Source organism: Hippocampus comes, unplaced genomic scaffold (genome assembly GCF_001891065.2).
Source record: "Hippocampus comes isolate QL1 unplaced genomic scaffold, H_comes_QL1_v1.1 scaffold3, whole genome shotgun sequence".
In the NCBI taxonomy this organism is placed as follows: domain Eukaryota; kingdom Metazoa; phylum Chordata; class Actinopteri; order Syngnathiformes; family Syngnathidae; genus Hippocampus; species Hippocampus comes.
Window position 1 is genome coordinate 530949 of NW_017805133.1, and position 27706 is coordinate 558654.

Below are 27706 nucleotides of genomic sequence, written 5' to 3' on the forward strand. Positions count from 1 at the left end.
ATTCCCCCCAAAACGCGAAAAACAAAGCCTCTTTCTTCGAGTTCCTTTGATTTTAAGTCATCAAAACTCCTTTCCCAAACTTATCAGGCAGGCACCGTCTTAAACCCTCCCGCCAAAGTTCTCGCACCCCTCTCCTTGGCAGTACAGTCCTCCCAATCTGCCCTCCAAAATTTAACACCGCTCTTTTAGTTTAAAACTGCAATTTTCAAGTTCTGCTGCGAAACTTTGATAGACACACCGACACACACCCTTTGACACCTTGAACAGAGCACACCTCTGCCTAATAAAAATCCCCCAAAAGCCCGTTTATCCTTTTTTTTTTTTTTACATAATAGAAGCGCTATTGCCCAACAGTTTAAACCGCGCACCCGCTTCAGCGCCTCAACAAATTTGCCGCACCCCTATCACATCCTACATTTGCAACAATGAGACTGGAGCCTAAATGTTTTTGCGATGATGTATCGTGTAATTTCTTTGCTATGGCCGCAAACACATCCGAGGAATCACTTAGCAGGGCATTAGCCTAATGCGCTTCAGTGGGGAGGCACCGCGGTGGCGACTGAAATCTTCCGGGTGGTGTCGTTAAACTTTGAAATGGGTGCGCGGTTTGAGACAACCGCACGCCTCTCTCCCACCGGACCCGTTCGAGACGGTTCACAAGAGGAAGTGAAAAAGCGGATTTAGAGTGTGGTTCCGCCACCTGGTGGAGAAATTGTGACATTACAACGCTATCGATCGTTCAACCCTCGCTCAAAGAACGTTAAGGAGGGTGGGGTATGGCGTAAAGTCAATGTAGATAAGCTAAACTGCGTTTATTTGGGTGTTTTGGGCGCTCTGGAATTTGGGGTTTATTGAATTGGGGTGCACCAATTCTGTCAGTTTCTTGAAAGTGGTGCAAGGGTGAAAATGATTGTGAAAGACTGATGTATGAGGTAAAACCACGGTAGTAGCTATAATCTGACTTTTGGGGCAAAAATGTGGTTGAGTCGCCCGAACTTGGGTGTGTCGAAGGTGGTGCGCAGCTTTAAGTTTCTGGGACAGGTTGCCGTGTGACATCAAATCATCATCCACTAAATTAGGTTCGTTTGGATTTGTTTTAGCAGGTCGATGCGAGTTGCCAGGGATGTGGGTGCGTCCCCTCTGTTGGAATGTTAAAAAGGGGTGCGCATCTTATAATGTCTAGGTAAGGTTGTCCTATTTGTGTTTCTATCAATGTCGCTGTATGCAAAATGGCTTCGTTGTGTGTTCTTGGTCAGACCAGCATTAAACTTTAAATCTCATTCACCCTCAGGGGCCTTTATGCACTCGCAGGGGTGCGCGCACCTCACCGTAATTGTACATCACAGAGTCATTACAGTCATTGTTCAAAGGAAAATATTTCTTTTCGAAACCAAACAAGTCCACGTCACTGGGGAATCATTTGTTAGAATCTGAGAGGAATTGAAAGGATTTACCTCTTGCTTTAATGGCGATATAATTCACCGCCAATTCCATGCGCACCTCTTTTCTTTATGGTGTTTTCTCTGTGCGGCGCGTGGGGAATTATTAGGCTTTTAAAGGCCGTCCACTTCCTTGAGGTCTTGTGCGTCCATGTGATAAAAATGATTAATGGGAGCATTAGAACTCTGGCAAAGGCTTGTCCCGTCCGCAGAAAAATACACGAGCACCTGCGTGTATCATAATGTCCCAGCCTCCATAGCACGCAAAGTTGGTGCACCCCACCATCAAATTCAACCCACACAATCCCTGGCAACTCAGTCACATTTCCACACAAAAGAGACAGTTTAGCCCTGTTTCTGGACAGCTTTTACTCGACTTTTTTGAAGTCACGCACCCCTTTCTACACCCCTACAGAGTTGGCGCACCTCCGTCCAGGGCACCACAATTTCATGCCCGCCAGCAAAAAAAGCCTGTTTAGTTGATCGCAACATATATTTTGGCATAGAACATCCTTCCCCAAACATTTTAGACCACTCAGCCGCTACAATTTTCCAAGAGAGTTGGTGCACCCCTATCTGAGGCACCACAACCTCATTCCCAACAACAACAACAAAAAATAACCATTTTAGCTTATAGCTACATTGATTTCATGTCACAGAACAACCTCCCCCAATCATTTTAGACCTCGCACCCCCTTCAACATTCCAGTATAGTTAGCGCACCCCAATCCTTGAAAACCCAACTTTTGCTGCCAAATAAAAGCCTTTTTGCATATTTCTCCATTGTGAGACAAATACGTTTTTTTTTCTTCTTCTTCTTCTTCTTGTCTTCTTTTATGAGCAACCTTTATCAGACCCCCTTTTCAAAACACCCCGAACAGTATTGGCGCACCCCTAGCCGAAGCACCATGATTGAATTCCTGCATGATTGAATTTATGGCTATGTCGATTTTATGTCATTCCCTGTCATTTTTTTATGCTTGCGCCCCCTTCAGCACACCAACTCGGGTGGCGCACCCCTCCCTGAGTCATGATACACCCATCTAACTCACCAATAAAGATCCCATAAACTGCATTTAGTGTATAATTAGGTCAAATTTTCAAGCCGACAAACTCATTTCTCTCCGTCCCCGCCCCCGCGGAAAAAATACAAATGAATCTCATTTAGCAAGAAGCTTTGATTCCATTTGATTGAACACCAAACTTTTGAAGGCGCGCACCCTCTTATTAACATACTTTTCCACCCCTTTTTGACATCACTGATACCCTCTATTAACCAGAAAGGCTATTTTTCTCCGCCCCATGTTTCGGGTTCCTGTGCCAATCATCTGTTGCTGCTCCTCCGGTGCCAGCGTGGCTCATGCATTTATTCATGCGAACACATCGCTGATAGAAGAAGGGAGGGAAGGATCTCATTAGCAAAGAAAGCAGCTTGTCTCGGGTAGTAAACAGAGTTGGCTTCATATACTTCCTCACATCTCTCCATTTTTTGGAAACATTTTGTTGAATTCCAAATTTTGACGTTTTGATCGTTTTTTTTTTCCCAAGACATTTTGGTTGCTCTTACAATCCATATTGTTCTCTTTTCATTTCCAGAACATTTAGGTTGAAGTTCAAATTGTTCCACATTTGAAACAGCTCCAAAATATTTTCATGTAATTTTTTTGGCTGCCATAATTTCTCCATGACTGTAAATTCCATTTCCTTTTCTGTTGTTCTCGTCACATTTTTAAGGCATATTTCCGCCAGAAATGTTGCCATTTAAGGTCCATTTATTATTCTATGATTACCATCTCATTTTTGTTATCAGCAAATCAGATAGCGGTTGAACTTCAAACGATTCGACTTTGAGAGCGTTTCGACGACGTGTTGTAAAAAGTGCTGAGTCAGCAAAGGAAGCTTTGTTTGTACAGATGTTGCTCCGCCAAGTTCAACGTGGCCAGGAGTCATTTGAGAAGGCGAAATAAGAGGCTAGACAACAACGTCGCTATAACCATCGATTGAGCGGCTTTAAATATCCACCGCTATCACAGCCGCACGGCTAAATTTCTTTCAGCAGGGCGGAAGCGGCGAATGGCCTCGCTAGCTTACAAATTGAGCATTTATTGGTTAGCTTAGCATGGCTCTCATGAATCTTTAAGCTGGCCAGAGTGCTTTCATTGCGCTCTGGTCAGCACATCGCTCACATCCTGTTGGCATCATGTTCATATTTAAAAGACAGATGAGGAGACATTTGAAGGTGTAAAAAATAATAATAATAAATCCTTACAGGGACTGGCCAGTGCAGTTATGCTAATTTATGAACACTGCATCGATTTACCAAAGCCGTGACGGCACGTTGGTGACATGGCCCCCATTGACTGGCATGTTTGCACCCCGGAAAAGATGTTCATAAATATTTCATAAGAGCCTGCTCAGTTTCCTGTTTGTGCCCACAAACATGCCCAAAGTATTTCTCGGGTCTTTGAATGATATGTTTACAAAAGTATGCAGTGAAAAAAAAGGGGGGAGGGCCCCATTAGGAAGTTTGCCAGTGAGCTGGAAAGAAACACGACAGTAAGAAGATAGGAATTGGATTATGGATTGAGTGAAGGTGTCGACTGCTGCGTTAGCTTCTCGCGCTAGGTAGTGATTTGTGTTGCTAACAGTAAGGCTTCGGAAGTAGTGTCAGAGGCATATAAGGCTTGAAGTCAATCTACAAATTGGCCAACTTCGGAGGTAGCATCAGATGTATAACAGGGGCGAAGCCCACCCGTGAATTTATAACCCTTCTGGCGTAATATGTGCTACACACCCACAGCTGGTTAGCAAGATGGACTCCTAAGCAAGTCATTTATTTCATCTCATTCTGTCTCGTATTGTCCCAGTTTCTAGGAATTAACTTGGACTCATCAATTTAGCACTCTTTTCGTTTCGGCTGCTTGATGAAGTCAATTATGCGCTCCAGACGACACCTTCGGAATGGAGACGACACTAAAATAGCCCGTTTTCTGCCTTGCTGTAGGTTTCTGGACGGCTGCCATGTCGAGTCTCTATTTCCAACACAACCCTTTGAGGACCCTCCAAATACACGGCAGGCATTAGGCCAGACGGACTCCTAAGCAAGTCATTTATTTCATCTCATTTTGTCGCATATTGTCCCAGTTTCTGGAATTAACTTGGACTCATCAATTTAGCACTCTTTTCGTTTCGGCTGCTTGATGAAGTCAATTATGCGCTCCAGACGACACCTTCGGAATGGAGACGACACTAAAATAGCCCGTTTTCTGCCTTGCTGTAGGTTTCTGGACGGCTGCCATGTCGAGTCTCTATTTCCAACACAACCCTTTGAGGACCCTCCAAATACACGGCAGGCATTAGGCCAGATTAATGAAGGGAGCTCAGGGTGGTCGATCCATCTACAACGGTAATTCATTGGTTTAACACTACTTAGTTAATGGGGTCACCAAACTGCCAGATGATGAAATGGCGCACACACACACACCGGGATCGATGCGCATTACCATAAGCCATCGTCTCGATTGATTCTGCCGCAAAAAATAAATCAATAAAAAGATTACCGCTGAGAAACGGCTTCATTTTTTTTTCCAACGCAAAGTGAGAACTTAGCAAGAGTTGTCTTTCTCGTTCACAGGTGTCAAAGTCAAGGCCCGGGGGCCAGATCTGGCCCGCCACATCATTTTATGTGGCCCTCGAAAGCAAATCAAGCATGTCAACTTCCGTGATTCTTGCTAAAGTCTGAACCAAATTGTCACATCTAATCCATAACAACAATATTTAAACAAGCCAAAATAAGTTATAGGCGTAACTGTGTCAATATCAACTTGTGAATGTACCGACTTTTGGAGGCATTACAACAACGTTTACCAGCAATGTGCTTGACCTCCGAGGGCGAAGCACAGACTCAAAGTCGAGACAGGAAAGAGCCATGTCATTCTCAGGCAGACTGCTTCAAAGCATCTGAGTCTCAAGTCATGGTCTGAAGTTGTCCTTTCGTGGAAGTCGATCAGTTGTCATGACCCCCCCGGCCCCAGCGGCATCCTGCCATCCGTCTCAAGACATCGTGCGTAAAGTGACTGAAGGCTTGGGAAGTGATGTCGGGCCGGGCTCAAGCTGCCCCTCTGAGCTGATAATCGCTTTTACCTCATCAGCATTCAGCGAGTGACATTTCCTCACCTGCGCCATGACACCTATCTTGTTTGCTACACATCTGTGTCGTGTAACACAATGGATTGAGTCCAAAACAAATGCTTGAGCGCTGAACCTTTTCGGCAGCGTTGGAGCGCTGCCAGACAGAAGAGAACGGCTCTTTAAAGGCCCTTTCAGACTGCTTCGGGAAAGCTGGGAATTTGCTCGGTGCTGAGAGAGTATCAGAGGGATCATATGGTCAAAGTGGACCAGAAAATATACCAAGTGTGAGGGTCTTGTGTGAGCCAGAACGACGTCGAAGTCGACCTGCAATTTTTTGGGCTTTGTAGGTAGTATCGGTGGCATAAAAAGTCAGCCGTAGAATCAGAGGCAAAACTGGGTCAAAGTCAATCCACTCATTTAGCGGCTTCTGAGTTAGTCTCAGAGCCATCACGGAATCGACGATTTCCGCCTTTAGTGGTTGTATCAGAGTACAGTGGTACCTCTACTTACGAACGTGTCTTCAGATGAAATTTTCAAATTGTGAAACGCTTCAATTGGAAAATTTCGCCTCTTGTTACAAAATAAATTTCAAGATACGATAGGTAAAAATACAGTATTTTGGGGGGGCTTGGAACGGATTAGGGCATTTGCATGGAAAACACGTCTCTATTTCCAACATTTTTTTAGTTCAGAAATTTCTTCCAGAACCAATTAATTTCGTGAGTAGAGATACCACAGGTCGTGCCTGAGGCAAATCAGGGTCCAAGTCGACATGCTAATTTAGCAGGTTAGGTATTGTTAGGTTGGTGCGAATCGTTTGTCACCTGACACTCACTTCTCCCAAAACCAACTGTCGTACAATTTGCACCCACTTGATTGTGTTCTGGATAAAAGGCGTATAAATGCCAGATCACCTTTTCCGTCGACAGAATGCCTTGAGAATGATTTCTCAGCTGAAGCACTCTTTCAAGAGTTGCTAAGACGACATCCTTAAAACTGACGCCATAAAGCTTCTCTGGGACAAAAGCTTCTTCTTATCTTCAGATCCGTGGGAAAAGAATCTGAGCCGAGGCAGACGGCGGCATTATGAGGAACTTTTATTATTATCTGGGATTCGGGTGCGGGCCAATGTGATTTTTTTTTTTTTTTTTTTTTTAATGGCAATCAAATTTCCTTTTTTTAATTTTCCAGCCAACAGGTGGCGCTGCGATACAATTGCACTGTTATGTAACACACATTGTTCAAAAATAGATTTGTGTCCTCGGACTGTCATTTAAATGGGATTCTAATCACTCGACGCTGCATTTAATCCGAGTTGTGATGACTTATTTCGTCCCTCATCGAGGTCTTACCTTAACAGGCGACATTAATCCACATTTGTATCCATTACTTGCCCATGTTTTATATTCATTTTGCATACGACCGGACTCATTGTCATTCAGCAGCACGCCCGCAGCGCCGTTTGTGCTCAGACCTTCACTCACTCTTTTGATTCGCGTCATTTATTTCCCTGCCTCTTGTATTTTGTTTATGCACATCTACTTTGCCCAATGGAAATCGCCCGAGTCACTGTTGCACCCCGAGTCATAATATCCAATTTGAAGTCGGCACAATGTCAACTCTCAACTTAATTTCGCTTTTGACATTGAAGAGTTGTTGGGTTTTAACAACAATTGTCAGACTATGGGGATTTTCTTTTTGCATCGGGGTAACTTTCAAATTAATACAAGGCAATTGAATCGACAATGTCAGCACAGACAATGCAGGAGAGATTTCAAAACAGGACTTTTACAGAAACACAAACAGGCTTGATTTACGATCCAGATCAGACATTGAGTGTCGAGCAGCACTGCCTGGCAAATTAGAAATTTTCAGATGTGGTATCGGGTCTATCAGAGGCAGAACCGGATCGAAGTCAAACTGAATACTTTTTGGGATCGTCAAAAGCGTCAACGTGCGAATTTTGGAGGCTATGGAGGTCGTAGCCGAAGCATACCGGGATCAAAGTCGATCTTTAAATTTATCGGCTTTGGGAGAAGTATCAGAGGCAAAACAAGGTCAAAGTTGAACCACAAACGTTTCTGGTTCAGAGTTAGGGTTCGTCAGGGTTGAGTTCACCTACTTCGGAGATAGTATCAGAGAGACAACAGGTTCTGAGTTGACATGCAGGTTACTCAGCTGTGAAAGTATTCTTAGAGATAGACTGACCTACAAATTTTCTGGCTCAGAGGTGAGATCAGAGGCAGACTTCTGAACAATCTTCAGAAGTTGTACAGTGAAACTCCTCTACAACAAAATCATGTTTGCAGCAAGACATTTTTCACAACAGGGGGTTTTTCACTGTAGCAAATTTGATCTCAGATGTAAACACACACACACACACACACACACACACACACAAACACAATCACACAATGTAGCGATTTTAGCAATGCGACATTCTTCGTCTGAAACGAACAATAACAAATACTTCCTGGACTACTGCGCATGTGTAAACCAGTGTGGCGGTTGCTGTTGCCGTTTCCGAACGAAGCAGTAGAGGTCGCTGTTGGATTAGACTTCCTTGTAGTGAATCTTGTCGCGAGGCAAGAGCAGAGAAAAAGATTTCGTATCACGCAACAGGGTTTTTTTTCGTTGTACAGGGGGGCAGGAAAGTGGGAATGGTGTCAATGCATGAAGATTTTTTTTCACACTAGGGGGTATTTTCGCCCATGTAGGTTTCGTTGTAGAGGAGTTTCACAGTATTTAAAGGGCAGCCATTAATGTGGTCTTGCGTATGTCTATTTGTCTGCAGATTCTGGCCATCATATCCATCCTGTTCATCGTCCTCTCCACCATCGCGCTGTCTCTCAACACCTTGCCGCAGCTTCAGGAGAAGGACGAGTTTGGCCACGCCAACGACAACCCTCAGCTGGCGCACGTGGAGGCCGTGTGCATCGCCTGGTTCACCATGGAGTACCTCCTCCGCTTCCTCTCCTCACCCAAGAAGTGGAAGTTCTTCAAGGGTCCGCTCAACGTCATCGACCTGCTGGCCATCCTGCCCTACTACGTCACCATTTTCCTCACCGAGTCCAACAAGAGCGTACTCAAGTTTCAGAACGTGAGGCGCGTGGTGCAGATATTCCGGATCATGAGGATACTAAGGATCCTCAAGTTGGCCAGGCACTCCACGGGGCTCCAGTCTCTGGGCTTCACGTTGAGACGGAGCTACAACGAGCTGGGCTTACTCATTTTGTTCCTCGCCATGGGCATCATGATCTTCTCCAGCTTGGTTTTCTTTGCCGAGAAAGACGAAGACGCCACCAAGTTCACCAGTATCCCCGCCTCCTTCTGGTGGGCCACCATTACCATGACCACAGTGGGCTACGGGGACATTTACCCGCAGACGTTACCCGGAAAGATCGTCGGCGGGCTGTGCTGCATCGCGGGGGTGCTGGTCATCGCCCTGCCCATTCCCATCATAGTCAACAACTTCTCCGAGTTTTACAAGGAGCAGAAGAGGCAGGAGAAGGCCATCAAGAGGCGGGAGGCGTTGGAGAGAGCCAAGCGCAACGGCAGTATCGTGTCCATGAACCTGAAAGACGCCTTCGCCCGGAGTATGGAACTCATGGATGTCGTGGTGGAGAGAGGGGAGGATAAAACCTCTCTGGACAACCACCTGTCACCCAACCGCTGGGGAGGTTCCACCAGGTTGGCCACTTCGGAAACCAACCTCAAGTCGCCAGATAAACGGACCCTGGAGAACGCAGTGGCTGCACCGAATTCCCCGCACCGGATCACCGTCACCACCAGCGGGAGTCCGCAGTGGACGAGCAAAACTCCGCAGCATCTCAACGTCCAGAATCTGGAGGAGCTGTACAACCAGATGACCAAGTCCCAGTCCTTCACCAACCTCCACACGGCCAGCTCCATGAGCACGCTGAGCACCACCGTTGCCGGCCCGGGCTCACCTAAGAGGTCCCACAGCCCCGAGACCACCCTCAAGGAAGAGCTGGAGATGAAGGTGGTGGATGGAGCCAAGACCGGACACCTCCAGGTGCCTTCGCCCCTCCATCGAACGGCCATTCAGCTTTCCTCGGACGACATCCTCAAAGACGGCTTTTATCAATCTCTTCACCGGGGTGACGGCTCGGAACTCCATATAGAGGAAGGTGAGAGTTTCACTAGCGCGGTGGAGAACATACAGAAATCTCTTCGCGGGAACAACCCTCTCAAAATTAAAGTGGGGAAGACGTCTGCCGAGGGCCCGCCGACGCCACCCAGCACCACGTCTCCTGGAGACATTAGCTCCACCATCCTCGAGGAAGAGTCGCCAGATGGGGAGACGTCACCTCTCATGGCCAGCTCGGAAGCTCTTATCCAGCCTGCGGAGGAGGACGATGACAATGACGAGGCGGGGGAAACCGGCCCATTGGTGGACACCCCACCCGGTGACGAGGGCCCATCCTCGGGCAACCGTCTGATGGAGGTGGCCGGCGCCACCGGCGTGCCTCGGTCGCCCAGGGCCACGTCGCAAAACTGTCACCAAGGCGTGGTCGGACCGGGCGACGGGGAATCCGACCAAAACGGACACAAAGCAGATAACCACATTTTCACGTCTGACATCCACCTGATACCCGGGGACAGCGGGCTCTCGCCCACCTGCGAGACCAGCATGTGATTGCGAGAAAGCCCCCTTGAAGCGATGTTTCTGCATGGCATGGCAAGTCCCTTTTACTTGTGTCGTCGCGTAACGCCCTGACAAACTGCTATCCTGAAGGAATCCACCCACGGGTGGAAACAGTTTCCGCTTGTACATAAAAGACAACCTCCTTTTCCATTGCACAGAAAAAGTGATCTGTAAATAAGCATGCATTTCAAAAATAACAAAGACTCATCTTTTATGGTGCTTTGTTTGCTTTGTAAAAACTTGGACATGAAAGGCAATGACAATGCACGCAAAAAAAAGAGTTAAAAAAAAAAAGGACGGTACCATTGTTAGCAATGTGAAAAAAATGGGGCAGGACAACTGTTGTAGCGACCTATTTATTAAAAATAACATATCATTGATTACCTTTTGTGGAAAATGCAAAGTGTTCTCGTGATGATCCTGTAATTTATGTTTGTGTGTATGTAAAGTTTTTGTTATGGTATTCGATTACTGAATCAATTAGTTAGCAAAAAAAAAAAAAAAACCCCAAACAAACAAAAAACAATTTTTGTAATTGTAACGGACACATCGGATTTTAGGGAGGTGGTGGCCCACTGATTAGCACAGTTGTCTCGCAAAAATAATTACAAATATTCATCCATCCCTCCATTTTCTAATCCGCTTAGGACAATTTAGAGTAAACAATGAACCGACGGTGTATTGTAACGGACACATCGGATCTTAGGGAGGTGGTGGCCCACTGGTTAGCACAGTTGTCTCGCAAAAATAACAATTTACAAATCCAAATATTCATTGATCCCTCCATTTTCTAATCCGCTTATCCTCACGAGGGTCGCGGGAGCCTATCCCAGCCATCCTCGGACAGTTAGCGGGGTACATCCTGAACCGGTTGCCAGCCAATCGCAGGACGCACATTGACGAACAACCATTCACGCTCACACCTTGGGACAATTTAGAGTAAACAATGAACCGACGGTGTATGTTTTTGGAATGCGGGAGGAAACCGGAATACCCGGAGAAAACCCACGCAGGCACAGGGAGAACATACAGACTCCACACATGAAAGCCGATACCGGAATTGAACCCACAACCTCCGCTCTGTGAAGCCGACGTGCTAACCAGTCACCCACCGTGCCGGCAGAAATCGAAATAACGGAAGTTAGCCATTTGTTTGGAAAGGGGGAAGGAAGAAGAAGAACGGAATGATGTTACCTGTAAATCAAAAAAACTTGGTCCAGATTTTTCACGCAAAAATTCCCAGCCTGGATTTAGTATCTTTAAAAACATCAGGACTCTTGTCGCCATACGCATTTATTGTTAGAAATAAATCATGTACTCAAAATTAGCAATTTGTTTGGAAAGGGGGAAGAGAAAAGAACGGAATGATGTTACCTGTAAATCAAAAAAACTTGGTCCAGATTGTTCACGCAAAAACTCCCAGCCTGGATTTAGTATCTTTAAAAACATCAGGACCTTTGTCGCCATACGCATTTATGGTTGGAAATAAATCATGTACTCTCCAGCGTATCTATTTATCTTTTCAAAGTTATTGGTAAATTAAAACAAACCAAAAAAAAAAGCCTATTGTTAAAAAAAAAAAAAGTAGTTCTAGAGCGGTAGTAGGATTTGAATCACTTCCAATAATTCAGCAGTAGATTGAGAGCCATAAAAAAAAAGCAATTATTATGAAGACTATTTATGAATTACAACATCTGTAAGCTTTATAATGTAACTGAATCTAGTTTGGAAATTTTAGTAAAAATATTCCTTCAGATAGCAATGGACCAAATCACGTACACAGATAAGCTTGTGTCGAAGACACGAATATACGTCATGTAATTTTCGCAGTGTAGCTCTAGTTTTATACAAGCCTCCCGTTTGTGTTGACCCGTTTTTTTTTTAAGTGCTTTTTTTTGGGAAAGGAAGCTTCTTCTGCTTGGCTTAATAATGAAATATTAATTATCTTTATTGGGATTCCCCCCACCCCTTTTTTTTTTCTTTTTTTGGACACTTCTGGATAATTAAATGTCACGGGTCAAATGAATAAAGGAAGATTACTTCTGTCCCAGAGAAGCAAACATAACAGGAGGGTTACATTTATAGCTTCCTAATAATTGTGTTTGTATTTTTTTCTTTTTGTGTGTGTGTGTAAATTTAATTTATTCTGTTCTTGTTTTCTTTACGCCGACAGAGAGCATCTCTGGTTGCCTTTCAATTCCAATTTATGGCTGAAACATTTTTGCGACTCGTGGCTGTATGTACAAAATGCATGTTTGTTGATGTCTTTATTTTTAATTTATTTCACATTTTTTTGTCTGTCTTGTCATGAACACGGACGAAAAAGAGAGCGGGTGTGCTGAAAGTACAAGATATATTGTGTATGATATGATATATACAATATACTATGTCAACTACTGCAAAAACTATGCAGGCCTAAAATTGTGGCACTTTATTTTCTTCGGTCTACGGGGGGATTTGTACAGACAGACAAGTAACTATGTATTTTTCCACTGTTCTATCTTTAATATGAGGCAAAAAAACAGTATTACACCAACACAAGAGAATTTCACCACAACGCAATTGAAAATTTGGTGGTTATTTCTTTTTTTTTTTTTTTTTTTTTTTTTTTTTGCTTTTTAATATGATACGGCGTGGAATTTTATTTCAGCAGTTCAATTACAAACGTGAAGCTCAGTGACTAAACACAGTGAAATTTTGTTTGGATTTTTTTTTTGTCACCTTTTACAGACTGTATACAAATCAATCTATTTTTTTCGTCTTGAAATTGAAGCACATCTGCGCCAACATTTTTCTCAATTAAATTTAGGACAAAATTTTGCACTGGTCACGTTTACTGTCAAAACAAACACACAACGTTGCTAACATGCTAACGATAGCATTAGTAGTCGCGGTTTTGGAGCGTTTTAAGTAACAGATGTTTGAACAAAAACTGTTGTCCTTTCGAGAAAAAAATGTCTAATTTTATAGAGTTTTACTGAGCCCCAGACAGTAGTCTTCTTCTTTAGTATTTACATGACGGTATTATACTGCCTCCCGGTGGCCACAGCAGGCACAGAAGGAGTATCAGAATAAAATAAATTGCAGCATTAAAGATTATGAATTCAGTTTCATTCTTTATCTGTGCAGTAATACGGATGTCACTTTTTGAACTGAACTACTGAAATAGATTCCGATTTATTGACTGTCAGGCACCCAAACAATGACAGACAGAAATCCAAATTCGGCCAAATGACTCAAAAACAGCCACACTCCATTTGTGTCTTATGGAGGAGAATGATTCTATTTTTTTGAATTAAAAAAATAAATAAATAAATAAACAAAACAAAAAAAGTCTCAGAATGGATCACGACCACAGAGTGGATGACACCTTTTCATAACCACTTATGAGAAGGTGGTGGCTCATTTTTGTGTAGTTAGAGAGAGAGAAAGATAGAGAGTGCCGCTGTACAGATAGTCTAATTTTATAGTAGAAATCAGGTCTTGTGATGGATACAATTAATGCAATTAAGTTCTCAGGTTTTCTATAACTGGATGTTTTTTGTCTTTCACTCTCCCTTCAATCACATCATTCACACATTGATGTCTAACCGAACACCTCTGAGCACTTCCGACCTCAACGGCGCAACCCCACGGGAGGGCCGATCGATTGGGGAATTGAATGGATACGCCCACTTGTGTTGCATCCAAGTTTCCGTGTGTGTGTGTTGGCTCCCCTTCAAGACAGTGGAGTAGCGTGGCTTGTCTTGTTGTCCCTTTTGGGCCACCATACTTACGTTCCGGCATGTAATATAACAACCGTATCGTGTCTGTCGGTGACTTTGCTCATCACGTATTTTTTTTTGTTTCACGCAAATGCAGCTCTCCCACATTGACATTACCATGGGTGTTTCTGATAGCTTGTGTCTTTTATTTTCTCTGAGAGAATGATTCCTGATCACAAACACACACATACAGTTTCTGTCTAAAGCGACATCTTTGTATGCATGTTGTAGTCCATAGGATGATGTGGCCGCAGAACACTTGTCGATGTGTCTCCATATTCCCCCACCATCACCAAGTCTGTTAGCATATGCAGAATAACAAATAAATGTACATATAACAAGTTGTGTTTGGATGCATTTTCCGCTGTATAATTATCTGGCTTGTTTTCTTTTTTTAACCATTCGAGCCTGGCCAGTGCCGTGCCCTTCAAACATTGCCATTAGTAATGCATGTGATTAGTCGGACTGATCCGTAGTTGTTATATTTAACAAAATAAAACTTAATGACTTACTTGTAATGGCGTTTTATTTTAAAAATAATATTTAAAAAATAGGTAACGTACCTTTTGAGCCGAAGTGTTGCTTAGTTGCACGTGGCAAGGAAGCCAACGCTTTTTTTGCTTTTTAATATGATACGGCGTGGAATTTTATTTCAGCAGTTCAATTACAAACGTGAAGCTCAGTGACTAAACACAGTGAAATTTTGTTTGGATTTTTTTTTTGTCACCTTTTACAGACTGTATACAAATCAATCTATTTTTTTCGTCTTGAAATTGAAGCACATCTGCGCCAACATTTTTCTCAATTAAATTTAGGACAAAATTTTGCACTGGTCACGTTTACTGTCAAAACAAACACACAACGTTGCTAACATGCTAACGATAGCATTAGTAGTCGCGGTTTTGGAGCGTTTTAAGTAACAGATGTTTGAACAAAAACTGTTGTCCTTTCGAGAAAAAAATGTCTAATTTTATAGAGTTTTACTGAGCCCCAGACAGTAGTCTTCTTCTTTAGTATTTACATGACGGTATTATACTGCCTCCCGGTGGCCACAGCAGGCACAGAAGGAGTATCAGAATAAAATAAATTGCAGCATTAAAGATTATGAATTCAGTTTCATTCTTTATCTGTGCAGTAATACGGATGTCACTTTTTGAACTGAACTACTGAAATAGATTCCGATTTATTGACTGTCAGGCACCCAAACAATGACAGACAGAAATCCAAATTCGGCCAAATGACTCAAAAACAGCCACACTCCATTTGTGTCTTATGGAGGAGAATGATTCTATTTTTTTGAATTAAAAAAATAAATAAATAAATAAACAAAACAAAAAAAGTCTCAGAATGGATCACGACCACAGAGTGGATGACACCTTTTCATAACCACTTATGAGAAGGTGGTGGCTCATTTTTGTGTAGTTAGAGAGAGAGAAAGATAGAGAGTGCCGCTGTACAGATAGTCTAATTTTATAGTAGAAATCAGGTCTTGTGATGGATACAATTAATGCAATTAAGTTCTCAGGTTTTCTATAACTGGATGTTTTTTGTCTTTCACTCTCCCTTCAATCACATCATTCACACATTGATGTCTAACCGAACACCTCTGAGCACTTCCGACCTCAACGGCGCACCCCCACGGGAGGGCCGATCGATTGGGGAATTGAATGGATACGCCCACTTGTGTTGCATCCAAGTTTCCGTGTGTGTGTGTTGGCTCCCCTTCAAGACAGTGGAGTAGCGTGGCTTGTCTTGTTGTCCCTTTTGGGCCACCATACTTACGTTCCGGCATGTAATATAACAACCGTATCGTGTCTGTCGGTGACTTTGCTCATCACGTATTTTTTTTTGTTTCACGCAAATGCAGCTCTCCCACATTGACATTACCATGGGTGTTTCTGATAGCTTGTGTCTTTTATTTTCTCTGAGAGAATGATTCCTGATCACAAACACACACATACAGTTTCTGTCTAAAGCGACATCTTTGTATGCATGTTGTAGTCCATAGGATGATGTGGCCGCAGAACACTTGTCGATGTGTCTCCATATTCCCCCACCATCACCAGGTCTGTTAGCATATGCAGAATAACAAATAAATGTACATATAACAAGTTGTGTTTGGATGCATTTTCCGCTGTATAATTATCTGGCTTGTTTTCTTTTTTTAACCATTCGAGCCTGGCCAGTGCCGTGCCCTTCAAACATTGCCATTAGTAATGCATGTGATTAGTCGGACTGATCCGTAGTTGTTATATTTAACAAAATAAAACTTAATGACTTACTTGTAATGGCGTTTTATTTTAAAAATAATATTTAAAAAATAGGTAACGTACCTTTTGAGCCGAAGTGTTGCTTAGTTGCACGTGGCAAGGAAGCCAACGCGACTTGATGTGAAGTGTCGTACCGCCATCCAACTGTAGGGGTCAGAAGCACACGCGAGTACTGTATCAAACTACGCTCGCGCTGTAAGCACAAAAAATGGTCGTGATGGCTCAAAAATTAGTCAACTTGCTCTTATCAGTTAAAAATAAATCGAGAAAAAATTATTTTAAAATTGAAAACGGCATATATCTACGAGACTTACTTTTGTTATGTATGAAGGGTTTTCGTATTTTACAGTGATTTCATTTGAATGTCCATTTTGTAATTTGTGAATATTCATTTTTGCGTTTTTTAATATCATTTTTCCTTTATTTTTTTCCAGTCTATTTTTTTGCCTTTAAAAATAATTTCAAATTTGATTTTTCTATTTGAATTTGTATTGGCTTTTTGTACATTTTTTTTCAAATATATTTTCATATTTCCTCCCAATTTTTAACAATCGCTCGCATCACAAAGATTTACTTTATATCAAGTCTGAAATATAGTAATATGAACTAAAAATAAACAAAAAGCATTGACTGTTATTTTTGTCATGTGTTTATTTTATCTTCATATCAAAATAACGATACAGGTATACGTTCGAGCACATGTAATTGCTCAGCCGAGACTGTGAGGGGCGCTACAGGTTTCCGCATGACTTTCAACCAACCTCAGCCGTTGGCGTTTCCCGCTGAAAATTCAAGAAGCGGATTGCAGAGTCCTCCTCGAACGAGAGAATGTAAACATGGAGCAACAAGGAAACCCCAACGACAACAGTAACGCCGATAAAACAACGACTAAAGAAGATTCCAACACCGGCCAACTCGCCGCTGTGGCCTCCAAGTGGATTCTGGACTTCCTTTTTTCCGCCATTTGTCGTCGTTTTAAAGAGAGGAATCACGATGCCTTCAATGGCGCCATCTCGACTTATGAATGTAAAGTTGTCGTTCACTTCACACTCGATTTGAGGTTTGATTTGACTTTGCTAATGCAACCGCACCACGACGCTAGATTTGTATTTAGTCTTGTGAATGATCGACTCAACTTGCTGTAAATTGTAAACGGTGCCAACAAGTTATAACGACTCAGGTATTCTCACGACACCAAAAGTGTCACAAGGGTCCCATTTTTCGGCTTTTCAAGCACCCTTAGATACAACACTGGCCATAGTATTAAGAGTAATGCTTTCAAACACAGAGAAACTGGGCCAAATGTTATTTTGACGTCAATTTTTACCAGGCATGGTTGCCCCATTTTGACGCACGCTGTTACTACAAGCCTCGGTGGAAGGGATCATTTCATGATGCATTTTATTATGTTCTACGATAAATATATACTGTCGTTATGTTCACCATAAAATGCGTTTTAAGTAACGTTTCTCTAAATTGTGCCGTCTCTCATCTCGTGGAAGAAATTCTAGTTTTAAAATGCCTTCAATTAGAGCAGTACAACAATATGACTTCATTATTTCTGAACATGTCTCCAACTCCAACTAATCTGATTGTCTGACTAGTTTCGGCGAATAACATGTCTCCAACTAATCTGATTGTCTGACTAGTTTCGGCGAAAAATAAATCTATTAAACTCATACGAACCAAAATACCAAACGTTTCTCCCGACATTACAGCGCTGAAGAAGGCTGGTGAGTGACTTGGGTGTCAGCAAATGAAAGTGTGGAGTTAGCTGATAATAACTGGCTCCCCTGTTAGACAGTCTGTGATTTGAGTAGTGTTGCTTGCGGGGATCAGCGGCATGTGTTTCAACAAATTCTGACGCCTTCAACATCACATCTGATGAATTTATAATGATGTAAAGGCCTTTTTTCCCCCTCTCTCCCAAAAGCAATATTTCAGACGCCGTTACTTGAAGGAGGAAGCTCACAAGAGAAAACCTTAATCTGCGCCTTCCTCGCCCGAGTAATGCAAGGAAAACAGTTGGGTAAGATTACCCACCACAGACTCTGCGTCGCAGTGCAACCTTTCATTTGCCGTCATCGCTTTTCATCACCTCACCTCTAGGTGCCCGATTTGAGGACGAGGATGGCGTGATGCCACTAATGTCCGCAGCCAAGACTTGGTTTCACCTCAAAGATGCCGTGCAGGACGAAAGCTTGTTTGAGAACATCAGAGTTCACCTAGTCATACAGGTGATTTTCAAAAAGGCGGGTGGCTTGGAACTAATCGTGAGAATAGTGTGTGTGGGAGGGGGGGCGGGAGAGAACAATAATTAAATGTATTTATTTATTTGTGTTTTTCTAAACAAGATAATTTCTTCAGAAAATTGAAAATGGCTTCCGCACCACTGTTGCATTCATGTCCTCATGTCCCATCTGGATTCTGTTGTTTCGTGTCTTATTTTGTCTTCTGTCAGTCTGTTGCGGTGTGTTTGGAGAAAGGCCAAAGAACGCAGGCATGGGGCGCCCTCAATTGGTTCAAAGAACATGTTGATTACCCGCAAAAAGTGGCAGCCAAGCTCTCCAACATCGTGGCACAGATGGACATCTACCACCCTTTCCTCACCGTGTTCAGTTTCAATCGACTGCTGGAGATGGTGCAGACCTTCCTTGACGCCTACCTGGTCAAGAATCCGTCGGACTTCCTTCTCAAGGTATGCGCACCACCCCACGTCGCTTTTCTGCCACTTTGAACCTTGGTTTGGACTAGATGAGAAATTCCTCAACCTGAAGGGGTAGCTCAGAGCTTTTTTTAATTTAATTTTATTTTTATTTTTATTTTTTGGTAATTGTAAACTGTACTTGTAAATCAGAACTCAATAGAGGCAGGGCAGGTACAATCAAGGCACATAGGAAACCAAGCTAACATAGCTAGAAAAGGAAATACTTAATATTTTTTGCCACTAAAATGGATTGTAATCGGTCTTTATTTTTTCATTTTAATTTCAAATTTCATTTTTTTAAAAACATTTTTGATTTCAAAGAGGATTTTCTGGTTTGCTATTTTCTGCCACCGTAGTATGTTTTCCTTTTTATTCATTTTTTTTTCACATTTTAATTGGGGGGGGAACATGATTTATTTAAATGAGGGGGGTTGCATTCTTATTATATTTCTTACCCTTAAATATATATATTTTTTCCCTTGCATCCATCCATCAATTATCCGAGCCGTTTGTCGTCACGGTCGTGCCGCAGCCTCTCCCAGCTGTTTTTTTCCTTTTATGTTTTTTTGTATTTAATCTCAAAACATGACTGCATTCCTTACTGTAATTTAATTTCATTTAAAAAAGCGAAAAATAAAACAAAGCATTTTCGCTTGTTTTCTTCCTTTTAAAAGTATGGAGAGTTTTGAGAGAAACTTCCAATTCAAATAAAATAGTCTGATTCCAAGCACATTTTTTCCCCTCTTTGTTGCAATTTCCTCTTAGTCTTTTCATTTCATAAGCACATTTTTCCCCTCTTTTCTTTGTTGCAATTTCCTCTTAGTCTTTTCATTTCACTGAAAGTTTTTAAAAAAGTTATTTAGGAACATATAAATGTCCGCAACAGAATTTATTAGAGCCTACGCGGCATTGTGTCGTCCTATTTAAGGGAACCAACTTTTAAGGCGGTATTAAATATCTTGAATCATTAGCCAAAATGCTATCTTGGCCGCCACTAATTTGGCCTTACCATATTTTGGAAGGGCAACCAACCAGCCGATGCCAACTAATATGGCCACACCCTTCCTGCCCTCGCGATTAGGGCAAATGTGTCGCTTTTTCATTTCATCATTAGGCTGTCAAGGGTGTTTTTCCATAATTGCGCTGGCCCACGGTCGAGCCGAGACGGCCGCGTTTAAGTGGCGAGCCTCATTTGGCACCGCTTCAAAACATTTAATGCGAAAGTTAATGGCTTTGGAAAGGTAGGAATATGGAATATGAGTTGAAATAATTTATAATGTGTGTGTCCTTTCTCCCAGGAAGCCATCAAGGCGGTCCGGTTGTCCCAGAGTATCGACGCTACGGACGCCGCGGCAAAAGAGGTCAAGTCCATCTCGGACCACTCAAGGCTGGAGACAAAGTAGGAAATCATCTGTTGTTCCAGCCAAATCACCCAACAAAGTCTGTCTAGTTTAGATTTACAAACAAATTTTAACCACAGGGAATCATAAATCTTGAACTCATTCTCCAGCACATTTGTAGTCTTTCACGAACTGAACCTGTCAGAGTTGCCTTATTTCTGTCATTTCGTTGCCTTTCACATTCTCGTAGGACCAAACCAAATCCTCAAATCGACACGGCCCGGATGCCGCGCGTGTCCCTCCGATGGCAATCTGTAAACGGTGAGTTTCCGCATTCAAGCTTCTTTGCGACGCCTCTTTTAATCAACGGCGTGACCACAAATGTCGTCCGCAGAGCTATTGTCCTCGAATGTGTCGAGCGCTGCGGACGAGCAAAGTATGGAAGGTTTGGAGGATGCCACTCTCTCCCTGGGAGCCGACAGCTCGCAAGATGACGTCAGGTGCGGAAAATTTTGGAATGCGCTCATATTTCTTGTGTAATTCTTTTGGGACTGTCTCACAATGGTCTAGCAAAGCTGGGGTTTTTTTTTTGTTTAATGCATTCTCTTTTTTTTTTTCGGCACTGCGCATGTTGAAACAAGTTTAAATTCAAAACAGTCAAAAGTAAAACTTATCTCCCAATGCGCCCACAATATAATCACAGAAGGGAGCAAGAATGTGTATGTAGAGTGATACTGGCACCTTGTGGCGTTTTATGGATGTTGCTGCACTAAAGAATGAATTCTTGCTTGTTGCCGTCCTTCATATGCTTTGACGGTGACATCAACGACACAATTGATAGATACACGTACGTACGTGTATGCATGAAGTACTTTATTCCTCCCATGAATGAAACGAATCTGTCACAGCAGCAATATTCAGACATGCTGTATTAATACTCCAGAAGCATTCGGCAAAGTACAACTACAAAGTGCAGCATTGAGAGGGAATTGAAAGAAATTCAATCAGAACTACTCATTATGATGTTTATATGTATAATAGTTCTATTGCACATTGAACCTGTCCATATTTTTTTTTCCCCCTCCCAGACCAGAACGTAAACTTGGCAGCACAAAAAGCGCCCGTGGCTCCAAACGAAGATTGTTCAACAGTAGTGAGTTTAGCTTGTCCTTTTTGCTGGATTTTTTTTGGTTTGTTTGTTTCTTTTTAGTTTTTTCCCCAATAAAATATGAATCCGTGGTGCAACTTTGACTCATAGATTCGTCACAACTGGATGCATCTCCTGTCACCGTGGGCGACCGTCAAGCAAAAACGTCACTCGGGGTGAGTCAAGCCTGATGATACTAATGCATCGCGTTTACGGGATGTATCATGAGAAATCGCCGTGTTTTTACTATTTTGCACTTTTCTGTCTCATAGTATGTCCGCTTGTCCGGCAACGACAAGGCTGACCAATCAGAGGAGATCACGCCAAAGTAATGCCTCCTAATGAGAATTGATTTACCTGTACTGTTACATTGCGGGTCAGTCTGACCCCGTCTGTCAATGACTCATAAGTATCGTTGCTGTTTATAAACACAAACGCAACCGGACAGTTGACCAACTTGAAAAACATCACAATAACAATGTGACTTTATTTTTATCACGCCCATCCAGGACAAAACGCAATCTTCGGACCCTCCAAATAAGCGCGTGCGACCTGAACACTCGCATGCAGCCTCAAGTCTGCATCAGACCGCTGAGAAAAAAGGGTATTCAGTGTGCGTGCGTACGTGCGCGTGTGTGTGTGTGTGTGTGTGTGTCTGTTCCTTTGAATAGCCACAACACATTATTTTGATCACCGCTAATTGTGCATGTACCTTATTCCTGGTTACATGATTTACTATTGTTCCATGACAAATTTAAGTGATTGTTTTTCTGTTTTCCCAGATATAAACGATTCTGTTGTCACACAGAAGAGGATTCCTCGGGTTAGTCGGCCCCACGACGAACATCCTCTGATCCGTGGTGCTCTTATTGATGTACTTATTTATTTGTATTTTAGAAATGGACATCTGAGCTGGACAGTAGACTGGTGCAGGGTGTCCGGCAACACGGCAAAGGCAAGTGGTCTCAAATCCTGCTGGATTACGACTTTGAGGACCGCACTGGCGTGATGCTCAAGGACCGCTGGAGGGTTTTGGAGAGGACCCACAAAGTGAACTGAGAAGCATAAAAAAGGGGGGTCCACTTTTTCTTCTTTATTGTCTTGGAATTGTGTTTCGTTTCTGTGCCACTAGAGGGCATGATTTGTCCTCCAAAAACATTGCGGACTCTTGCGCATTGCATTCGGATGTCTTATACGATGTGCTGAGTCTGTTCTTGCAGAAGTTGTTTTTCGACCTTTATTTGTCGGATTTAAAAAATCATCAATTTAACTCACCATTGACTCGATGTGGTAAAAGTATAAGTACAGAGAGTGCTTATATTTGAGTTTTTTAGTCCATGTTTTTCATCACAACCATCCGTCTCTGTTGTCTGTTTAATGATCCAGAAGAGCGAAAATGTGATTGGAATGAATTGACATTAAAACGTGTGAAGAACATCATTTAAACAAACAACAGATGTCATGTCATTTCAAAAAAAATGATTATTACTATTTTACAGACTGTGTGCCTTTTGGCAGATATGTTGAGTCCGAGGGGGCCATTTTGTTATCGCCATGTTGTTCTGGGGAAAAAAAATCGTTATATATTACGAGCTTTGGGGGGCTTTTTATAACAGTTCCCGAATCAAATGCTCAGTAAGTTGCCCACCGCTACCTTGAAAGAGTCGTTCAGATGAAGACGAAGCTGTGCTGCGGTGGACAGTTGCACTGTTGCGTTTTGCGGATCCTCCTCCAAGTGCCACTGCAGCGGGGGTTGCCCACCGCCTGCCACTGCAGTACAGCATCCCTGCAGCCAAAACAAATGTTTATGACACTGGAACCCACCTTTTTGGTTAAGTTCCAGGCTTGCTTCAAAATGAAATACTTTTTTTTTTTTGTTACATTGTTACAAATTTAAATAAAATGCTGATGCCCCAACTTTTGAGTTGTACGTCGAAGGCTGTAAAATACTTAAATGTGAGTGCTTACTTCGTATTTTACTTACAAAGAATTTTCAAATATCTATTTGTAAAAATCCATTTTGGAATAAGCCCGGAACGCAAAATGTGGTATAAGTGAAGCCCTGTGAATATTTTCCAGATGCACGGTATGTGCCCTGCAACAACACTGACACCAACCTGTTCATTTCCTGGCCGTCTCCTTGGCAACCACCAGTGTGGTTGCGCATAGCGGGCGGCTGGCACGCCACGCAAACCGTGAAACCTTCGGTGAAGTAGCGCATCCACTGCGTGTGCGGCCGATTCTCTACTGCACAGTGAGGGGAGCGGGATTCCAGGGAGAATTCTACGCAGAATCTGAGGAAAAACAAGTTTGGATCTGATTGACAAGAAATCGCAATGGTCCAAGTAAAGGTGTAGAGTAGACTGCTTCATTAGCTTCTTGTGCTAACTGCAATACAGTTAGACATTGATATGGCTCTTCTGTGACCAGTGAAGGGAGCCCAGAATGAAGATGGAAACTGCTGCCTTAGCTTGTGACGCTTGCTGACACACTTGAAAGTTGACCAAATGAAAGTTAGACACGAGCGAAGGTGTAGAAGGTTATGTTAGCTAGTCTCGTACTGGCTTGTCTTTTATCTGGATTGTCATTTGTCTGACGGCGTGATTTAAGGTGTTGGTACTAGCCGCTAACGAGTTAGACTTGTGTGGATCTACTCGAGCTTGTGTTTGTGTATTTGGATTCAGCTGTTTGACAAGAAGAAGCAGCGAGTGAAGGAGGAGACTTTTGTGTTAGCTTTTCAGGCTAGTTGCCACGCTTGAAATTCAACCAAATGAAAGTTGGATGAGGAAGGAGCGCTGAGTGAAGGTCTGCTGTGTTTGGGTCTCATTACCCCTTGAAGGTCGACCAAATGGAAGGTGGATACAAGGAGAATCCTTGATTGAAGGTGTACACTGCAATGTTAGAAGCTCGCGCTTAAATTTGAACCAAATGGAATCTGGACATTCGACAGAGCGCTGAGTTAGCTTCTCATGCTAGCTGCAACGCTTGAAAGTTGCCGAAATGGAAGTTGGGCACATGAAGGAGTGCAGAGTGAAGGCATAGCTTCCTGCACTAGCTTCCTACGCTAGCCACTTCCTAGTTAAACTTGAACAAGGATTTTGTGCGGCTAGTTCTACAAATTGTCCGTGATGAGTTTGATGCTTTGACTGACAGTGGAGACTGCTAAGTTAGCTTCCCGTGCTACATAAGTAGATAACAGCGGACTGGTTTGCTGCTCTGTGTTTTTCGCTCGGGATGAAAAGGTGTGATGGTCTTTTGGTGAGCAAACAGTCCCACTTGTTGTGGTTACTCACCCTGCATCCAAAGGGGTCCCAAAGTTGTCCATCTTGGGCCTCGCCTTGCCAAACTCCAGACTGGTAATAAATGCAGGCCCTGATAACAAAGACCTCGATCATTGCAGTGCTTTCGGAGTCATTCAGACATAATTTGGCTTCACCTGCGTCCAGTCGGCACAGGGTTCCCCGGCGGTCTCTGTAGTCCATGCAGCCGGCCCGTTCCTCCAGCGTCGGACATGGCTCATCGCCATTAGCGGGCCGCTCGGCGATGTGTCTGACCCGTCTACGCCACGAGGGTTGGCATGGCTCTGCGCAGCCGCTCCAGAAGCTCCAAGCCGTCACGCTACACGCCTGAGCTGGAGTTCGGAGCATTGTATCATTGGAGCTAATGAAATGTAAGCTCTTGATTTGGAACGCAGATGTCTGATTTTTCTGTGAGCAAATTTGGAGGGCAGGGGTCTGAATCTGTCAAGTATGTGATTTGTGGCTGGTCTTGTAAAAAAACAAAAACATTTTGATATATAAAGAGAAAAAAATAATTGAAATAATCATTTAAATACTCCCTCTGCGTGTTCTTCTTGCATTTCTGACACTAAAATGAAACTACAGCCGTTGCTTTCTGTAGGCCTAAAAAGCAGGATGAGAGAGGATTCAATATACTTCCTATTTTCACTCTCTTCCAAATTTACAGTGTTAAACAATTTTCCTGTGACTGACAGTGGAATTACACTCAAAATAAACAACAAAGAAAAATCCAGCGGGGGTGTTAACTGTGCTGTATGAAATAGTAATGAATGAAGTGTAATTATGCCCATAGAGACACACGCATTGCAGTAGGTTTTTTTTTTTTCCAAGTTAGTTCCTTATAGCTCACACTCCTCTCTCTCAGGCAGTTCTGTCTGTCTGTCTGTCTTTAATGGAAGTTATGTACCAAACATTAAAAAAAAAAAAAAATGTGAATGTTTACACTTGGAGAGAAAGCACAAGCAAGCAGGAACTTTTCGGAATTGGAACAACGTGTCAGTCAAATACTGTCACGGAACAAGATTGTTTCCCGACAACTTATTCAGCCTCATGGATGACGCGTGCACCCATTGTGCTGTAAATTCTTAAACTGATCGACTTAATCGCATTCTTCAAATACTTGTCGCTCTCCCCTACGGCTCGGCCCGGCTCGGTAAACAGTTCCACCTCTGTGAGATATTTCCACACCAGATAAGAATGCGTGCATCTTATCATCTTTCTTTAGGGGATGCGTGCTTATCTCACAAGTGTCGCAAAAGAGGTCAAAAAAGTACCTGTCGGCGCTCACCTGGGCAGTGGGAGAAGTAGTCAAAACAGCAGTCCAGCGTTGTGGCGCAGCCGCGGTCGCAGTAGCACGTCCCGTAGACGCGGTCCATCCTCCAGTCGGTGGAGGCGCAGCTCATATCTCGGCCGCTGCAGCATTGACCAAGGCAGCCTCCGGAAACCAAGCGGCGCTCTCCCAAATTGGCCAAAAGCAGCAAAAAGTAGACAATCTCCATTTCGATGCGGTCGGAGAGGAGAGGGTTGTCATATCGTGACAGCTTCCAATCGTGGCAACTCCATGTGTCCCCACGCGTCTCCCGTCGCACCTCTCGAGCGTCTGAAAAAAAGGAGGAGGGTGGTATGTTTTTCTGCCTCCCTCCTCCACTTCCTTGCATCATCTCCCCCCCCAACCCCACCACCACCACAGTCGCTACACTGACGACAGTTTTCGGGCCACCCCAGAAGTCCCTGAGAAGAAAGGGAGGAATGTGAGCGCTTGGATGTTCTCCACGAGAGCGATAGTTGCCAAGTGTTGTTAAGCCCCACCCCTTAACCTTCATTCTTGTTTGTTCCTCAGCATCACACTAACACAAAGACAGATAGATGGAAGATGCTTTTTGAAAAGTGTACTGTTGTATTGATTATGCCTCTATCCCAACAGTCTTCGCTTGGGACGCTTCGGGGAGAAGCCACATGTAACACCATTGGACATGCTAATCTTGTCTTGTCATTACAAAAGCAGCAGACGAGTGCGCATTGAGGGTCCGGGACTGATTAAACGCGTGCGCACCCAGATGGTATGTCTCCAGTGATAGTTCCAGCCAGGTAAGGTGGACAAACGTTCGTTTATGGGATGCCTGACCACGTGGTGAACTGCATTCTACAAATGAGGCCTCTTGCAGGGTGTGTTGGACGGACGTTTGTAATGACTTCTGCGTGATGCTCCCGGGAGGTCAAGCGACAGTAATAACCTTCATCTCCACCACGATCATCATCATCATCATCATCCCCGGGTGAGACTGACGCGTCTGCATGACCTCACAAATATGTTCGGTATCTTATTTAAAACAACCCAAAAAAAAAAAAAACAGCCTAAAGAAAAACCTCACAAGCGTAATGCTAACGTTCAATGGGAAATGCCATTCATATGCTAATGATTAGCATCAGTCGGAAATGTACATTATCAGGAATATAAATCAGTTTATTCCATGTTTGTTTTCTTATCGCTGATCTGCTTACCGATTAAAAGGTGAATTGTTTGATTTATTCGAATCGGTGCTGCCCTGTCACTCAAGTCAAGAACAGATAGCTGAAAAAGTCACTCCCCACCGAACGTAGGTAAACATGTAATCAGTGTTTTCCGACACACCTTACTTAAATTTGCATGTACATACGTCAGAGCGGTCCTCCGTTACTGTCTATAGACAAATAATCTTATTGGTTTCCTGTACCGGGTTTCAAGGTGACATCTGTATGGGGAATGTTAAACCGCGGCCGTCTCCTGGGTGACGCCCGACCCCGGTCGCCATGACACCGAGTCGTCGTGTTGACAAACCGGCTGCCTCACTGAAAATTAGCTCCAACTCATCTTGTCTTTGACCTGGTAGAAGCTTTGTCGCTAAAGGAAGTCATACATTTAAATTGGGTTAGAATTGGGCTTTGGTTCTGATTCTGGTA

General features: G+C 43.2%; 3 protein-coding genes and 2 long non-coding RNA genes across 8 annotated transcripts in view; 3 read left to right on the top strand and 2 right to left on the bottom strand.

Annotated features, from left to right (window-relative positions):
* Window positions 1–10744, top strand: part of kcnb2b (potassium voltage-gated channel subfamily B member 2b) — a 48320-nt gene extending 37576 nt beyond the window's left edge. For both annotated transcript variants that reach the window (XM_019866247.1, XM_019866248.1), the window contains exon 3: window positions 8365–10744. In XM_019866247.1, coding sequence (XP_019721806.1) covers window positions 8365–10230 — 1866 coding nt within the window. In that variant the 3' untranslated portion in view covers window positions 10231–10744. The remainder of the gene's footprint in view (window positions 1–8364) is intronic.
* A 1378-nt stretch (window positions 10745–12122) lies between these two features.
* Window positions 12123–14613, bottom strand: LOC109513668 (uncharacterized). Its single transcript, XR_002167843.1, has 2 exons — window positions 14567–14613; window positions 12123–14301 (listed from the first exon to the last, which is right to left on the bottom strand). It is a non-coding gene; the product is annotated as an uncharacterized LOC109513668 (long non-coding RNA).
* Window positions 14614–17043: 2430 nt separating this feature from the next.
* Window positions 17044–22920, top strand: terf1 (telomeric repeat binding factor (NIMA-interacting) 1). Its single transcript, XM_019866259.1, has 13 exons — window positions 17044–17299; window positions 18207–18302; window positions 18383–18510; window positions 18735–18971; window positions 20279–20379; window positions 20571–20641; window positions 20715–20820; window positions 21409–21473; window positions 21579–21643; window positions 21740–21795; window positions 21977–22071; window positions 22250–22290; window positions 22365–22920. Exons 1-13 carry the CDS (start codon window positions 17110–17112, stop codon window positions 22524–22526), a joined length of 1413 nt encoding a protein of 470 aa, XP_019721818.1. The 5' UTR covers window positions 17044–17109; the 3' UTR covers window positions 22527–22920.
* Window positions 22911–26693, bottom strand: sbspon (somatomedin B and thrombospondin type 1 domain containing). Of its 3 annotated transcripts, XM_019866262.1 has the most exons (6): window positions 26055–26693; window positions 24904–25098; window positions 24761–24839; window positions 23585–23761; window positions 23122–23253; window positions 22974–23029 (listed from the first exon to the last, which is right to left on the bottom strand). In XM_019866262.1, the coding sequence occupies exons 1-5, from the start codon at window positions 26587–26589 to the stop codon at window positions 23136–23138; spliced, it is 1104 nt and encodes a 367-aa protein (XP_019721821.1). In that variant the 5' UTR covers window positions 26590–26693; the 3' UTR covers window positions 22974–23029; window positions 23122–23135. The 3 variants fall into 3 exon arrangements, with proteins under 3 accessions (XP_019721819.1, XP_019721821.1, XP_019721820.1); XM_019866260.1 differs by having other exon boundaries at window positions 22911–23029; window positions 24761–25098; XM_019866261.1 differs by lacking the exon at window positions 22974–23029 and having other exon boundaries at window positions 23043–23253.
* On the top strand, window positions 25049–27016 carry LOC109513685 (uncharacterized). The gene is made up of 3 exons (XR_002167844.1): window positions 25049–25137; window positions 26691–26854; window positions 26932–27016. It is a non-coding gene; the product is annotated as an uncharacterized LOC109513685 (long non-coding RNA).
* The last annotated feature ends 690 nt before the right edge of the window (window positions 27017–27706 follow it).

Excerpts from the sequence above, each read along its gene's own strand:
- terf1 (XM_019866259.1), top strand. The coding sequence starts at position 17,110 with ATGGAGCAACAAGGAAACCCCAACGACAACAGTAACGCCGATAAAACA. Across the intron at positions 18,972-20,278 it reads CGTCGGACTTCCTTCTCAAG|GAAGCCATCAAGGCGGTCCG; the intron begins GTATGCGCACCA and ends CCTTTCTCCCAG. Across the intron at positions 21,474-21,578 it reads ACGAAGATTGTTCAACAGTA|ATTCGTCACAACTGGATGCA; the intron begins GTGAGTTTAGCT and ends TTTGACTCATAG.
- sbspon (XM_019866260.1), bottom strand. The coding sequence starts at position 26,589 with ATGAAGGTTAAGGGGTGGGGCTTAACAACACTTGGCAACTATCGCTCT. Across the intron at positions 23,762-24,760 it reads GGGACCCCTTTGGATGCAGG|ATTCTGCGTAGAATTCTCCC; the intron begins GTGAGTAACCAC and ends GTTTTTCCTCAG. Across the intron at positions 23,254-23,584 it reads GACGGCCAGGAAATGAACAG|GGATGCTGTACTGCAGTGGC; the intron begins GTTGGTGTCAGT and ends TTTTGGCTGCAG.